Source organism: Equus asinus, chromosome 4 (assembly GCF_041296235.1).
Source record: "Equus asinus isolate D_3611 breed Donkey chromosome 4, EquAss-T2T_v2, whole genome shotgun sequence".
Classification (NCBI taxonomy): Eukaryota; Metazoa; Chordata; class Mammalia; order Perissodactyla; family Equidae; genus Equus; species Equus asinus.
The window spans coordinates 62,228,011-62,241,356 of NC_091793.1; the positions used below are offsets into that span (position 1 = coordinate 62,228,011).

Sequence of the window (13,346 nt, forward strand, 5' to 3'; positions counted from 1 at the left end):
TCACATGTACAGCCAGGATTGAGGACCAGTGCTCCCATCTAATCCCTTCATTCTTCTGATGCCCAGAGAAGTGGATTGCCCAAGCCCACACAGACTTAGATGAAGTTTGACTTTAGACTAATTGTCTTGGCTTTGTCTCGCCACTATCCCTCTCTATCAGGTCCATCCTAACGTATTTCTGTGTCTCATCCAGTAATGCCTATAAGGCTGGGTCAAGACAGTGCCTCTTGATTACTGCTATTCATGATTATGTAACATCGTTCTTAAATAGCTTCCCCAGCTACACTGTGAGCTCCTTCTGGGCGGAACCAATCTCCTGGGTGCAACCAGACCTTCTGGGCCTCTGGCCACTTCTGCCACAGGGCCGATGATGGCTCCACACCAGCAGGTGCTCAAAACAGCTGTCCTCCAGGAACCGCGGAGAAGAGACAGCAGCACCCGAGGTGGGGAGTCAGATTTAGACTTGAATCCTGGTTCCACCCAGTAAACTTTCCTGAACCTCAGTTTCTTCCTCTGTAACATGAGCTAAAAACCTCTCCCTTCTCAGCGGGGTTTACCGTGCTGCTCCAGCTTCGGGATCCCTGACTTGCACAGGCTCCTTCCAAGGCCCTGGGAGGGGCTCTCACAGTTTGTAGTCACATTTTTTATTCTTTTCCATAAAGAGAGCCCCCCCCCCCCAGATGTTGTCAGCTTCAGACCCCACAAAACTTGGATCTGCTCCTCCCCACCCCAGAGTCGCTGTGGGGGCTCCATAAGATTGTTTGTAAAGTGTGGGACATGCAGCAGATACTCCATAAACTTCCCTCCAGGAAAGCCTAGAAGACGGATAGAGAGACAGAAGCTGGTGTGCTTGTTGCATGCCCCATTTAATGTCCCATACACTGCCATTCAACAACCCAGCTGCCCTTCAAGAGTGGCCTCTGGGGTCCAGACACAGGAGGGAGGGAAGCTAAGGCACCTGGCTCTTGAGGGAGGCCTCGGCAGCCCTGATGTGGCCATGAATCCAGTCGAGGTAGCGGCTGACTTTAGTGTAAACGCCGTAGTTGTGGAGGCGCCCACAGCCTTCACCCCAGCTCACCAGGCCCACCAGGAACCACGTGCCACGGAAGGGGGCGACCATAGGCCCCCCACTGTCACCCTCACAGGCGTCCCTCGTGTCCCCGAGGATGCCGGCGCACAGCATGTTCTCAGAGACTAAGTTGTGCATGGTCCGCACGCACTCGCTATGCGGCACCACAGGGACCTTGATGAAGTTGAGGACGAAGGTGCGGTTTCTCTTGGTCTCACTGCGGTAGCCCCAGCCCGTCACCACTGTCTCCTGCCCAGCTTGGGTGAGCTCGCGCTCTGAAAGGCCGCTGTCCGGGAGGCAGATGGGCACGATGGTCTGCGAGAGGGTGGCAGGCCGGGCCAGGCGGAGCAGTGCGATGTCGTTGTCGCTGCTGCTCTTGCTGTAGTTGGGGTGCATGATGACCTCCTGGATGTCCAGGTCCACCTCCCCATTCTCCCGGCGCCGCAGGTCATACTCCCCTGCAGGGCAGAGGGGTGGTCAGAGTGGGCTTGGGGGAGGCCAACAGGATCACTGCACTCATGCAGGCCCTGGTGGGAGGCAGGAAGTGGGTCCACAGCTGAAGTGGTCACTGCGTGTCCCAGGGACTGTCACGGGGGCCACTTGTCTGTACCTCAGATCCCTATCAAGGGTAGCAGCCCATGGGTGTCAATCCCAAAGGGGCAGTATGCTGGTCTGAATTCAGGACTCGCTCACAGGCGGAGAGTAGGGCCTGGGAAGTAACCAGCAGTGGGCAGTGAGCAGGGAAGCCCAAGGCTCCTAGAAACCTAGGACACAGAGCAGAGCCACACAGGAAGGTGGTGACTGCAGCTGGAGAGACACAACTCTCCTGCCAGCAGAGACATGGCCTGAGCACAAGGCAGGGGCACGCCACGATGGGGTGCGAGGTTAAGAGCAGCAAGACCCAGAGGGGAGGGCCAACAGGACCCAGGCAGACTAGGGAAGAAAGATCCGGACCCCACAAAGAGACAAGGTCCTCTCAGGCAAGGCCGATGGTTCCTAGAAGGGGCGGGGGGCAGGGAGGAGGCGCTGGGAATTCCAAGTGGAGCCCCACTGGAGGCCACTGGCCATTGGTTGTGCTGGAGGTAACTGCAGAGAGTGAATTTGGTCATTCTCAACACAGCTTTTCCTTCTTTTTTGCATAGAGAGTGGAGTGAGAGCCCCTCCAGAAGCTGGTGTAAAGCGGGCTTGGCCTGGGGACCCTGGACTACTGCAGGGAAGCAGCCGCTGTTGTGGCAGACGCCAGGGCCCCGCCGCATGGCTCCACCCTCATCAGTCTATGTGAAGCCTGGCTCTGAGCCGGCCATGTGGCCACCTCGTGGGTCTCTGTGCCTGAGGGTGCCGGAGGCCCACACACGCAGCCTGCCCCACCAGAGAGTGAAGAGGCAAGTGTGTGTGTAACCCCCTTGCCTGCAAACACGTGTGTGTAAGCACCAGGGCCCAGATTGGACAAGGGCACCAGAGAATGCCCTGCCTGCAAGATACCAGGTGTCCCCGTGTCTGGAATTCCACCGCAGCAGAGGCGGGGTGGGGGCACTTGGGCCTCTTCCCCCAAACACCATCCGTAGAGCTCAAGCAGCCCAGAGACCAAGGTCCCCAAACCTGCCACCCTGTCTCTGGTGGCCCCTCCCGCCTGGCTCCAGCCCGCACCGAGCCTGACGATGAGCTTCTTGGAGTCCTCCATGCAGTGGGCCGCTGTCAGCACCCAGGAGGTGTGGATGAGCACCGCCCCACAGGCCAGCTTCCTCTTGGAGTCCAGCAGGATCACCTGGAATGGGGGCGGGGAGGGGGACGTCACAGCACTACCTTCTGACAACTCCCAGTCCGGGCTGGGCCTCACCACAGCCCCTCGCACGGTTCTCAAGCCTGAGTCACTGGCTGCAGAAGGAGGTCTTTCCTGGGTTCCCTGGACATAGGTATGGGAACCATGGGCATGGACTTACAGCCCTCTTCTGGTATCTTCTATTTCTGCATGTTTTACAGAACTGGCCTGTTCCAAGGCATCCCCTGCCTTTGCCCACACTGTCCTGCAGTCATGCTCAGCAGCACCCAGAGAATTCTTCTCACCCTTGGGGTTCAGGCCGAGCCTCGGGTCCTCTGAGAAGCCTTTGAGGCCCCCAGGCTGCCTCAGGTGTCTCCCTCGGGGTTCCCTCAGCCCCTGTCCTGCTGGCCGTCCTGGCTCTGGTCCCTCTGGGTTGCCGTGTGTTTAGGGGCCTGTCCCTCCCAGAGCCTGGTGAGCTCCCCAAGGCCTGCCCATCCCCCGCTTCTTGATGTCTCTCCCCCCAGTGCCCAGCAGAGAGGGGGCCAAATGAGTGCTAGTGCCCATGGTGAGGCTGGAGAGGAACTCAGGGGTCGACCCTCCCTCCCAGCCTTCGCCCACGCAAAACACTTCTCCCATCAGCAGGGCCTCTGCCTGAAACCCCACCAGCAGAGCAGCATCCGTCCAGCTCTTTGTAAACTACAGCTCTCCTTCCTGCACATTCGCCAAGCACCGGGCCCCCTGCCCTGTACCTGGGATACCCCTGCACCCCACCCTGCCCTGGCTGCTCCTCTCCCAGTGGGTTCCCTCCAACTTTCTCTGAATGCCCCCCTTGGCACTCTCCACTCTCCCTACCCAGCAAAGACAACACGTCCCCTCCCCATCTGTGCATCCTGAGCAGGAAGGGCTCAGTGACCCCTGACCCAGCCGATGAGAGGCGGCTGCCGCCTCATCTCTCACCTGCCAGGGGCTGTCTCCCCATCTGGTCAACTGCCCATTGACGAGCCTCGGATCTAGTTGGTCTGCTTGTTCTGTGTCACGTTTCAGGTTCTTGCGCCTCTTCTCAGTTCGCTTGCCCGGCCTCCCACAAGGGAACATCACTGAAAGTAGGGGGAGCTGGTGAGTGCCTGCCGGGCACTACTCCCAAGGCTGCCATCCCATCCTTGTCCACCTCTGGCCTGCAGGCTAGTTGGCCACATTGTAGGGTTAAAGGGGTAAATGATGCTTAGATACTCAATTATATTAACCTGCAAACCCCTCGAGTTAGTCAGTCAGTCAACAAACAGTGCCACCTAATGGCAAAGATCAGACACTGCCTTAGTCACAGCATCATGAGCTTGCTGTGTCTTTGGGCAGGTTGTTAAACCTAATGGAGCTCAGTATACCTCAGGGCTGTTGGGAGCATTCTCTGGGATACATAAGTAAGGTCTCATGCTGGGATGCTGCCAAGCTCCTAACAGAGGTGAGAAACTATGGGGAGGAGGAGGTGGGCATTCCTGGAGAGCCTCAAAGTAGCTCTCAGCATGGTTACGAGGTCCTCTGCCAAGAGGAGAGAGCACATGACAGAGCCCTGAGGGCTGGGAGGTCTGCCAGGGGCTGCCTGTGAGGGGCCCTTCCTGCTAGGCTGAGAGTTGGAGACTTGTTGTAAGAGCAATGGGAAAGCACCAGCCAGGGAACTGCACCATGCAGAGAATGGAGACACGACAACAGCAACAAAATTCCAGGAGCTGGACAGCAGGTGGACATGGCAAATGACTTGGCCGACTGAGAACGCAAAAACTCCAGCCAGTGACAGGGGATGCCAGAAGCAGAGCTCTGACCACAGGCTCCCAGGAAGCCTCAGGGCTTCTGAAGGACATGGTATGGGGGGCAGGGAGGTGCAGACAGGAATGGTGAGAGTTTGTAAAAGAAGCTGCTAGAGCCATAGACCCCTGTCCCAACCCCTCATCAGTAGCTTGACCCTCCTCTCTCACCCCTGCAGAAGACCACAGGTGTACTCTTTGCAGAGGGTGAACCAGAGACTGTGACCTTGGGACTCCAGGCACTGCCACAGGAAAGAGTGGCGTGCAAGGCTGACCAGAGGGAGTCACGCAGACATCTGCAGCAGACGCCAGCTCCCCTTCCCCACCCTGCTCCGAGCGGCTGGAAGCCAGGCCAGAACCACCCAAGCCTGAGCTTGGAGGATTCCTCTCCGAAATCGGCCTAAAGTAAAGACCTAAGGGCCTGGGCAGCAGAGGCCTGCCAGTGACCCGGGCCTGCGGGGCCTTGCAGGAAAGCCCACAGGCTGACAGGTCCACCAGGCATGGCTTTGCAACTTCCTGAGAACCTCTACTTATTTCAAAATAAAAAGTTAGAAATTTTTTTCAGTAAAAGGATTGGAACATAAAGTTGTGGGAAGTTCCCCGAAAGAACAACAAGTCAAAGAGATGGAAAATAGAAAAGATAATAAAAGTAGCAGATCCCCCAAGAAAAGAGATCTGAATACAGGAGGTCCAGAAAGAGAAGAGAGAAAGCAGAGAGGAGATCATCAAAGAAGTAACTGAAGAAACACTCCTCGAAGTGGAAGACACGAATTTCCACATTACAAGGGTCCACCCAGGGCACTGCACAACCAATGAAAGAGACCCCCGGCAAGGGACAGCCCGCTGAAACGCATTATAGGAACTGGAAAACTCTTATTTCTTTGTACATATATAAATTTGACAAAAATTAAAACATATAAAAAGGAAAATAGAAAAGAAGGCAGAATCGTGGGTCCTATCTCTTCTCTGAGAAGCCAGGGTTGAAGGGGGAATGGGTGCTGTGATGGACAGGTGTCTTAAGGAAATGAAGCCATACAACATAGATGGAGGAAGGGGCTGGAGGCCTGGCCCCCTGCATCCTCTCGGAGTTTGGGAGGCGAGCTACGTATGGGTTCAAGCTCCAGGAGTTGCCCAAGGTGAGCGGGGGCACCTAGAGGAAGGTGGGCAAGCCGGGAAAAGAGCAGGCGGGATGCCGGGGGCGAGGGCAGCCTCCCTCCTGCCGGCTGGCCGCACTGCAGGGGTACCTGGCCTGGTAAGGTCTCCCTTGACTGGGACTCAACCCCGTTCCTCGCTCACCCCCCGGAGCCTCCCTGCGCCCCGCCGTCCCTCCCGCTCGGGGCTTACCTTCAGGCTCGCACTGCAGGTGGTCGTCCCCGAGCCGGTAGCCGGGCGCGCAGCCGCAGCTGCGCCTGTCCGCCTCCTCCAGGCAGTAGTGCGCGCAGCCGCCGTTGTCCACCGAGCAGTTGGAGAAGCGCGCCTCTGCGCGGACAAGGAGGGGGCGCCGGAGGACACCGGGCACGGTGGCACGGCGCGCCTGGACCCCCGCCCGGCTGGCCCCCACGCTCGCCGCGCCCCGACGCCCGGCCAGCCCCCGGGACCCCCGCGCCCCTGCCGGGCCGGGCCGGCCCTCTCACCGTGCACGCAGAAGCGGCCCTCCCAGCCCCGGCTGCACTCGCAGCGGAAGCCGCCGATGCCGTCGATGCAGGTGCCCTGCCCGCAACACGGACTGTCGCACGGGTGCTCCGGGGGCGGCGCCTCGCACTGGTCCCCGTCTGCGACATGGGGTGGGGGTGGGGTGTCACTGGTGTCACCAGCCTCCTCCCAGTCCCCACAGCGGTCCAGAGACCCCGAGGGGGGCGGGCGCCGCAGCCAGCGATGAAGAGCTCACTCACCGTAGTGCTTGGACCAGAAGGCCAGCTGTCTCGGAGAGAAGGGGCAGCGTCAGGGGCGGTCCACCCATCTGCGTATATGGGGAGCCCACCCGGTGCCTCCTGGTCTGGCTCAGATGGGGCAGGGGAGCCTCTAAGCGGGCAGCGGAGGGAAGGGCTTCCAGACAAAGAGGGATCAACCCCTGCTTGTCGCCAGCCTCTGGTACACCTGCCCCCTGAGTAAGGCGAGGCTCCTCGCTGCCCCCTCTGCCCATCTCCACCCCACATCCTGGGCACAACCTCCCTCCCCTGTGTGGCTGGAAGCCTGCTGTCTGGACTGTGTCTCCCACCACAGCAGACTCTGCAGTGGAAGGGACCCAAAACTCCGGCCAGGCTGCTCTGCCTCCTTCCAGCCCCCATGACTCCTCCCAGCTTTTCCCATCTCAGGCACCTCTGGTCTTTCCCTAAGCCAGTGTTCTCGAAGTTGAGCGAGCACCAGGATCTCGCTGGGGAAACACAGACTGCCGGTTCAGAAGGGCTGGGGCAGCAGGGCGTCTGCTTTTCTAACCAGGTCCTTGGTGGTGCTTCTGCTGCTGGTCCGGGACCACCACACCCTGAGATCCACTGCTTTGCGCCTGTGCCATCAAGCCCCCCCATGGCAGCGGCCCCGTGCATGACATTCATGCCCTGGGAGACCTGGGGTAAGGCGGGGAGCCAGGGAGGGATGCAATGTGCTCAGGTTGCTCCTCAGAAAGTCTTTGTGGCATCTGCTGAGGAGGCCATTTGTGAAAAGAGGCAGTGCGGGGTCTGGTCAAGGAGGAGGCAGCTGAGGGCAGGATAGGAAGCAGACCAGCGTTCACCCTTCAGGCCTGAAAGCCCTGAACAGGAAGGGGACCCCAGATGGTGGCACAACTCCAGGTTCTAGTAGCTGAAGTGAGCCCTTGGGGATGGAGGGCTCCTGAGCCTCATATGAGGAAGCCACCTCCCTTACCAAGTGCCTCTTTTCGCCTCCACACCCCAGGGCCACCCCCACAGGGCCTGGGGGCCAGAGAGGACACAAACCCTTTCTTCCGATCCCCTGAGCAATCAGATTTTTGTCCCCTGAGAATTTGAACCGAGGCACAGAGTGAGTGTAGTAAACAGACCTCGTGGAGTCTTGGGTCCCTTGCACCCTGATCAGCAGGTGCATGGGTGGAAGCAGAGATGGCAGCCTTTTGGTCACAGCAAGAGAATGGGGGAGGCAGTGGTGGCCAGGTGGGGTGGAAGGCGGACCGAACTGCCTACAGAGGAGCTGTGTGGGAATCTCAGCCTAAGGCTTCCCCAAACTCTCTTTCCTGGAGCTAATTGCAGAGTTGTTACTTGCAGTCGCGTGTGCCCTGACCAAGACCATAGGGCCAGTATCCTGGTCATTCCACTCGCCCACCCCCAACAAGCTGGGAGGAGAAGGTGCCGGCGCCCATTGCCTCCAAGGACTCCAAGAGGCCCTCAGCAGTCGGGCCCCAACCTCCTCCTCCAGGTCCAGCTGGCCCTCAGCCCACCCCTGAACCTCATCCTCTGAACCCAATTGGGTGGCCTTACTGTGTCGTCCAGATTCTGGAAAATCTCCTGGGCCTCCTCGAAGTCACAGACCTCTTCCCGGCACTCCCGCTCCAGGTTGCCGTCCCGTAGCTCCTCCAAGAACGAGTTGGCGCGCTTGCGGATCCGCAGCACCTGGTGGGCACGCTCGCTGCTGGCGAACACTGAGTCTGCTGGGGGAGGGAGCGCACTTTGGTGGAGGGGCCTGGGGTTAGCCCCGCTGGGGAGAGCCTGGGCGCCTCGGGACTTATGACTCCAGGTAACGATGCTCTCCCCTGCTCCTCTGCTCTCTTCCTCCACACGAAGCAGACGGCCAGCCATCGGAGGACAGGAGACTTGACCACTGAGACCTCCCTTTGGACCCCAGCCTGACCTCTGTGTGACCTTGAGCTAGTGTCTTTACCTCTCTAAACTTCAGTTTATTCATCAAAAAAGTGAGGATGAGATAATCTCGTAAAACACAGTACAGTGCTGGCCCAGAAGAGAGCGCCACATGACGTGTGCTGTTGTTAAGACTGCAGAGCGAAATCAGGCTCATCCTCCCCCATACACCTGTGCAGCCCCTCTTGACACCGTCCCTCCACCCTCCCTCCCCTTCCCTCATGGAGCATTTCCCATGCCCCTCCCCTTGGCAGGTACACCTGCAGAGCAGCAGACCTGTCACCTGACATCACCAGATGTCTCCTGGGCTCTGAGCGCTGTCTGTCTTGGGTACAGGGGCACAGCTAGGATGGAGGGAGCAAGTTGCGGGGTGAGCAGGAGAAGCTCAACAGGGGATGCAAAGGCCAGGAAAGGAAGGTATGCCTGAGCCGGGTCTGGACAGATGAACCAAGTGGCCTACAGGTGGGTGTGGGGGGAAGGGCCCCCCAGGCATACAAGCAGCTCAAGAAGAGGCACAAATGTAAGAAACAGCTGGGTGCGGCTCTGGGCCGGGGGGGGGGGCGCTGCAGAATAAGCCAGACAGCTGACCCCCCTACAGCCTCCCCGAGCATCCTGGCCTCCTCGTCTTGGCTATGAGGACCAGGGAAGGGTTGGGGCCACGGCACCACACGTGTGCGTTTCAGGAGGAAAGGCTGTCCTGGGGCAGTGTGGGTGGCGGCCTGGGGCAGTGTGGGTGGCGGCCTGGGCCGAGGCTTTCACAGTGGAGGGAGGGAGTGGGTGGAGTGGATGGCCCAGGGGACTCTGTGCCCCACTCCCCAGGGTATAGGAAGGGGCTTAGGAGGACCTGGCTCTGCCGTCACCAGGTCCTCTGCGCTGAGGCCTGCTGCTGTGTTCTGACAGCTGGCCCGAGCCGGGACTTCTCAGTTACTTCATCCCTGAGGCGCTCTCTCGCCCTGAGGCTCAGAGGAGATGGTGCAAGGTGTGATGGCCTGGGCAGGTGCTAGAGAAGGCCGTGTAAAGGTCCTGGGGAGGGTCCTGGGCGAGGAGAGTCGCCTTACCCGGAGGAGCTGGAATGCCGGAAATTCCCCAGATGGTCGTAAACAGTAAGAGGCTTGCGATCTGCCACATTCTGGAGTTGCTGATACCTGTCTGAGGAGGATGTCTGAGCTTCCGGCAGCCCCACCAGCCCCTGCTCTGCCTTCCGCCCCCCAGATGGGAGCTGAATGAAAAGGCCTCCCATGCGTGCTGATTGCCAGGGCCAGAGCTGGGGCCAGGTCCCTGGTCCCTAGACAGACAGCCACCTGGCACCTGTCTCCTTCCCTGTGCGGGGCTGAGTCATGCCACCCGAGTCTGAAGGGTGCAGAGAGAGGGTGGAAAGGCCATGGAGTCCTGGTGTGGAGCAAAGGGGATTGAGCACAGCCGTCCTCCCTGCCCAGCTTTTCGGCCAGGGCTGGGGGTAGGGCCGTTGCTGATCTAATGGCCAGGCTAAGAGAACACTAACATTTACCAGACACTCATGGTGTCTTTCCAGCAATCTGTACGTGGTTCAGAGGGCAGGCCACCAGGCCAGACTGCCTGGTGCAAACCCCGGCTCCAGGACAGCAGTGTTGGGCAAGAGGCCTAACTGCTTTGTGCCTTGGTTTCCTCATTTGTAAAATGGATAGGAAAAAACTGTATGTCTGTCTTATAGGGTTTTTGTGGGAATTAAATGAAGTAATCCACATAAAGCTCTTAAGATACGATTAGCACATAGCAAACACTCAGTAAACATTAGCTATTATTCTCTCAGTTAAGGCTCACAGGCACTCAAGAGGTAGGTATTAATGTTGTCACCCCATTTCATAGCGGGGAAAATTGAGGCTCAAAGACTCCTCTGAGCCTCGCTTATTAAAAACCCACAACCAGAAGGTGGCAGAGCGAGGACTCAAGCCCAGGCCTGTATGGCTCCGGGCCTGGAACCTTAACCCCTGCCCCAAACCACGGGGTGCCGGCAAGGCCACAGAGGTAGGCCTGCAGGCCGGAACCCGAGCAGCCCTCCACTGCCTCCAGACCCCGGGAGTGGGTAGGCCTGCTGCCCGTCTGCACGTCCCATCTGACCTCGCTTTCCACCTTCGCTGACTCCCTCTGAGGCTGGTTCTGACATTTGTTTAAATCAGATGCCCAAGGTTTTGGGGGAAGGTGGGGAGATGGAGGGCCCCAGGCTCCAAGCTGCCTCTGGTGATGCCCTGCACCCTGGAGGCCCTCGGCCGGCTCCCACTTCCCTCTCAGGCTGGAAAGAAGGAAGGAGGCGCGTGATGAGTGGGCCCCGTGGGACTGGGGACTGCCCACCAGTGCCCTGACCTGGCTGGTGGCAGAGCCTTGATGTCCCTTTACCCCCAGCTGCAGCCAGCCCCTCAAACCCTGGCTCAAGGATCTTCACCTCTGCTTAGCCCTCCTCCGGTCCCCTCACAGACCTGCCTCGAACGGGACTTACTGGGGTGGGCCAGGGAGAAACTGCAAGGTCGCCCTCCTGCCGCCATGACAGCCTGGAACTCGAGTTAATCCGTAACCACAAATATTTGCTTGTCCCTCAGAACTGAGGCCTCCCTCTCCACAGATAAACAAACAAGCTCCCAGCTCAGGACAGCTTGGTCTGCTCGGAGCCTCCCTCCGCCCAGCAGTGGTGCCATCCAGGAGGGAGGGAGGGAGGGAGCGACAGGCACTGTCAAGACTCTGCACATATGGTCTTGTTTTAACCTCATAGTGCCTGACTGCAGGAGGGACATTGTCCCCATTTTGCAGATGGGGACATTTTTACCCAGAGAGAATGCAGTTTGCCCCAGATCAGCACAGCTGGTAATGGTCCATATTTCACCAAATCCAGGATGCCATTAATTGTAAGGTGCACCTATTTTATGTGCCAGTGTGAAAGAAAAGAAACACAGTCAATTACACAATGACACACCATCCTGATTTCTGATTTTCGTGATGAAAAGATAGGCCTCTCAGGGTCCCTACCATATGTGTGCCTGGCCCTCAGTTGGACTCTCAGCTCAGTAGCTCCCAGCCCTCCCCCGCCCCCACCACCATTCCTGTAACCGCTATTTGCAGATGAGGACACTCAGAAATCTTTTACTCGCCCAAATTCACCCAGCTGGGACGTGGCAGGCCTGGAATAGAACTCAGGTCTTCCTGGCACCTTTTAGTGAGCTTTGTGAACAAGTGAGAAACATAAACGGGGTGCCAGGAAGGCCGCACTCAGTTCACAGCCAGGATGCCGGAGAGGAGGAGTGAGAAGCAGAGGGTCGCCTGGGGCCTTTGCCGGGCATGCCTCAGGCACCTTCCTTCCTGCACCCTCTGTACAGGGGACGCCTCCACCTCTTCCAGACCCTGCCCCCTCCTTGGCGGACTTGACCACACTCCTCAAAGTCGGAGCCCCTGCATGGGTCACGTTACCCCGCCCCACTGGCCTCTGGTGACTGCACCGTGAAGTCACCTGACCCAGGGGTCACTCCTCAAGCCCAGCCTCCAGGAGTAGGGCCTCAGAGACCTCATTCAGCTGTGAGCACTGGACTCAGGAGATTTTGAGGCCAGGGCCTGGGCATCCATGTTTGGGCTTAAAGCAGAGGAAGCTGATGAGGAGGAAGATGCGGACATGAGAGAGAAGCTGAGACCACCGAGACCTGGAAAGTCCGAGGGAGCAGCAGGGGCGAGCCCCTACCTTGTGATGATGGGGGCACATCCTGGCTTTGGGTTCATGAGAGTCCCCCTGCCCTCCTGGGAAAGCCCCTCTTTCCTTCATTTCCTTAAATTGACTGAAGCAGCTTGTGTTCCTTGCCACCAGACGCCTCCTATTGAGGTACAGCACGTGCCTGGGCTGCAGCCATACAAGACCCTGTGCTGCCCACGGCCTACTCGAGGAGGCCAGAGGAGCATGGCGAAAGTCTGACAAGGCAGGCCCACAGGGAAGAGGGCAGGTACAGGTACAGAATTCAGAGGAGAGGGAAATCAGCACAAGCTGGGCTGGCCAGGGAAGGCTGCCTGGAGGAGGTGGAGCTTCAGGTGGACATCAGAGGGCAGGCCGGACCCAGGTCATAGAGGGAGGGCCCTCAGATGGGTAGGGAGCAGGAGGCACAGGAGCGGTGGGGGAGGTGTTGGAGGTGGGGAGGCATGGTGGGGGGGGAGGCATGGTGGGGGAGGAGGCGGTAACAGAGTTTGGAATGGAGCCTATGGGAAGTGGGGAGGCAGTGGCTGTCTGTGAGGGTCTGCGGCAGCTGCCTAGAGAAGGGGGGACATGGCTCAGGCAGGGAGCACGGAGACTACATGCACGACCATGCAAGAGGGGTGGCTTACACAGCTGAAGAACTTGTAAAAATGCCTCCTGTGCCATGTTTTTGCTCCAGGTGTCTGCCCCGGTCAGTGTGCCACAGGCATTGCTCTGGGCTCTCCCCACCTCCACTTCACCTCCTGCTACCCCCTCCACCTCGCCTACCAAGTGCAGGGTGTTGTGGGTGTTCCCTGGGACTCCCTCCCGCCTCCCCCTCCCCACCGAACTCCTCACCGTCCACTGCTCCCCAGCCCAGCACAGCTGATCAGTTCCATGTGAAGTCTGCGTAGGGTGCACACACTGAGCCTGAACCTGAATGAGAGACTTTGCCGGAGGCACCCACGTCCACACCAGTCCAGATGCCCAAGCACTGGCACTCAGAAGAGCCAGGGCAGCTGCAGTGGGAGAAGTGGCCAGTGCTGGGTGCCCACCAAGGCCTTGAAGGCAGCCCAGATCAGGTCAGGAGGGTTCCTCTTGCAGCGCTCTTCCTGCTTGTCGCCTGCTGGGGCACTGCAGTCGGGGGTGTGCATCATGGCCTCCTCATTGGCTGGCCGGACGGGAGACCCAGGTCACCTCCCTGAACCAGGGA

At 59.0% G+C, this 13,346-nt stretch overlaps 1 protein-coding gene across 7 annotated transcripts; it reads right to left on the reverse strand.

Annotated features, from left to right (window-relative positions):
- Positions 1-847: 847 nt before the first annotated feature.
- Positions 848-11,084, reverse strand: PROC (protein C, inactivator of coagulation factors Va and VIIIa). 7 transcript variants are annotated; one of them, XM_044769206.2, is made up of 9 exons: positions 10,925-11,084; positions 9,510-9,596; positions 8,074-8,243; positions 6,520-6,544; positions 6,262-6,399; positions 5,972-6,106; positions 3,786-3,925; positions 2,717-2,834; positions 848-1,527 (listed from the first exon to the last, which is right to left on the reverse strand). In XM_044769206.2, exons 1-9 carry the CDS (start codon positions 10,968-10,970, stop codon positions 950-952), a joined length of 1,437 nt encoding a protein of 478 aa, XP_044625141.1. In that variant the 5' UTR covers positions 10,971-11,084; the 3' UTR covers positions 848-949. The 7 variants fall into 7 exon arrangements, with proteins under 7 accessions (XP_044625141.1, XP_044625142.1, XP_070363481.1 ...); XM_044769207.2 differs by having other exon boundaries at positions 8,074-8,240; positions 10,925-11,076; XM_070507380.1 differs by having other exon boundaries at positions 8,074-8,240; positions 9,510-9,600; positions 10,925-11,064.
- Positions 11,085-13,346: the final 2,262 nt, after the last annotated feature.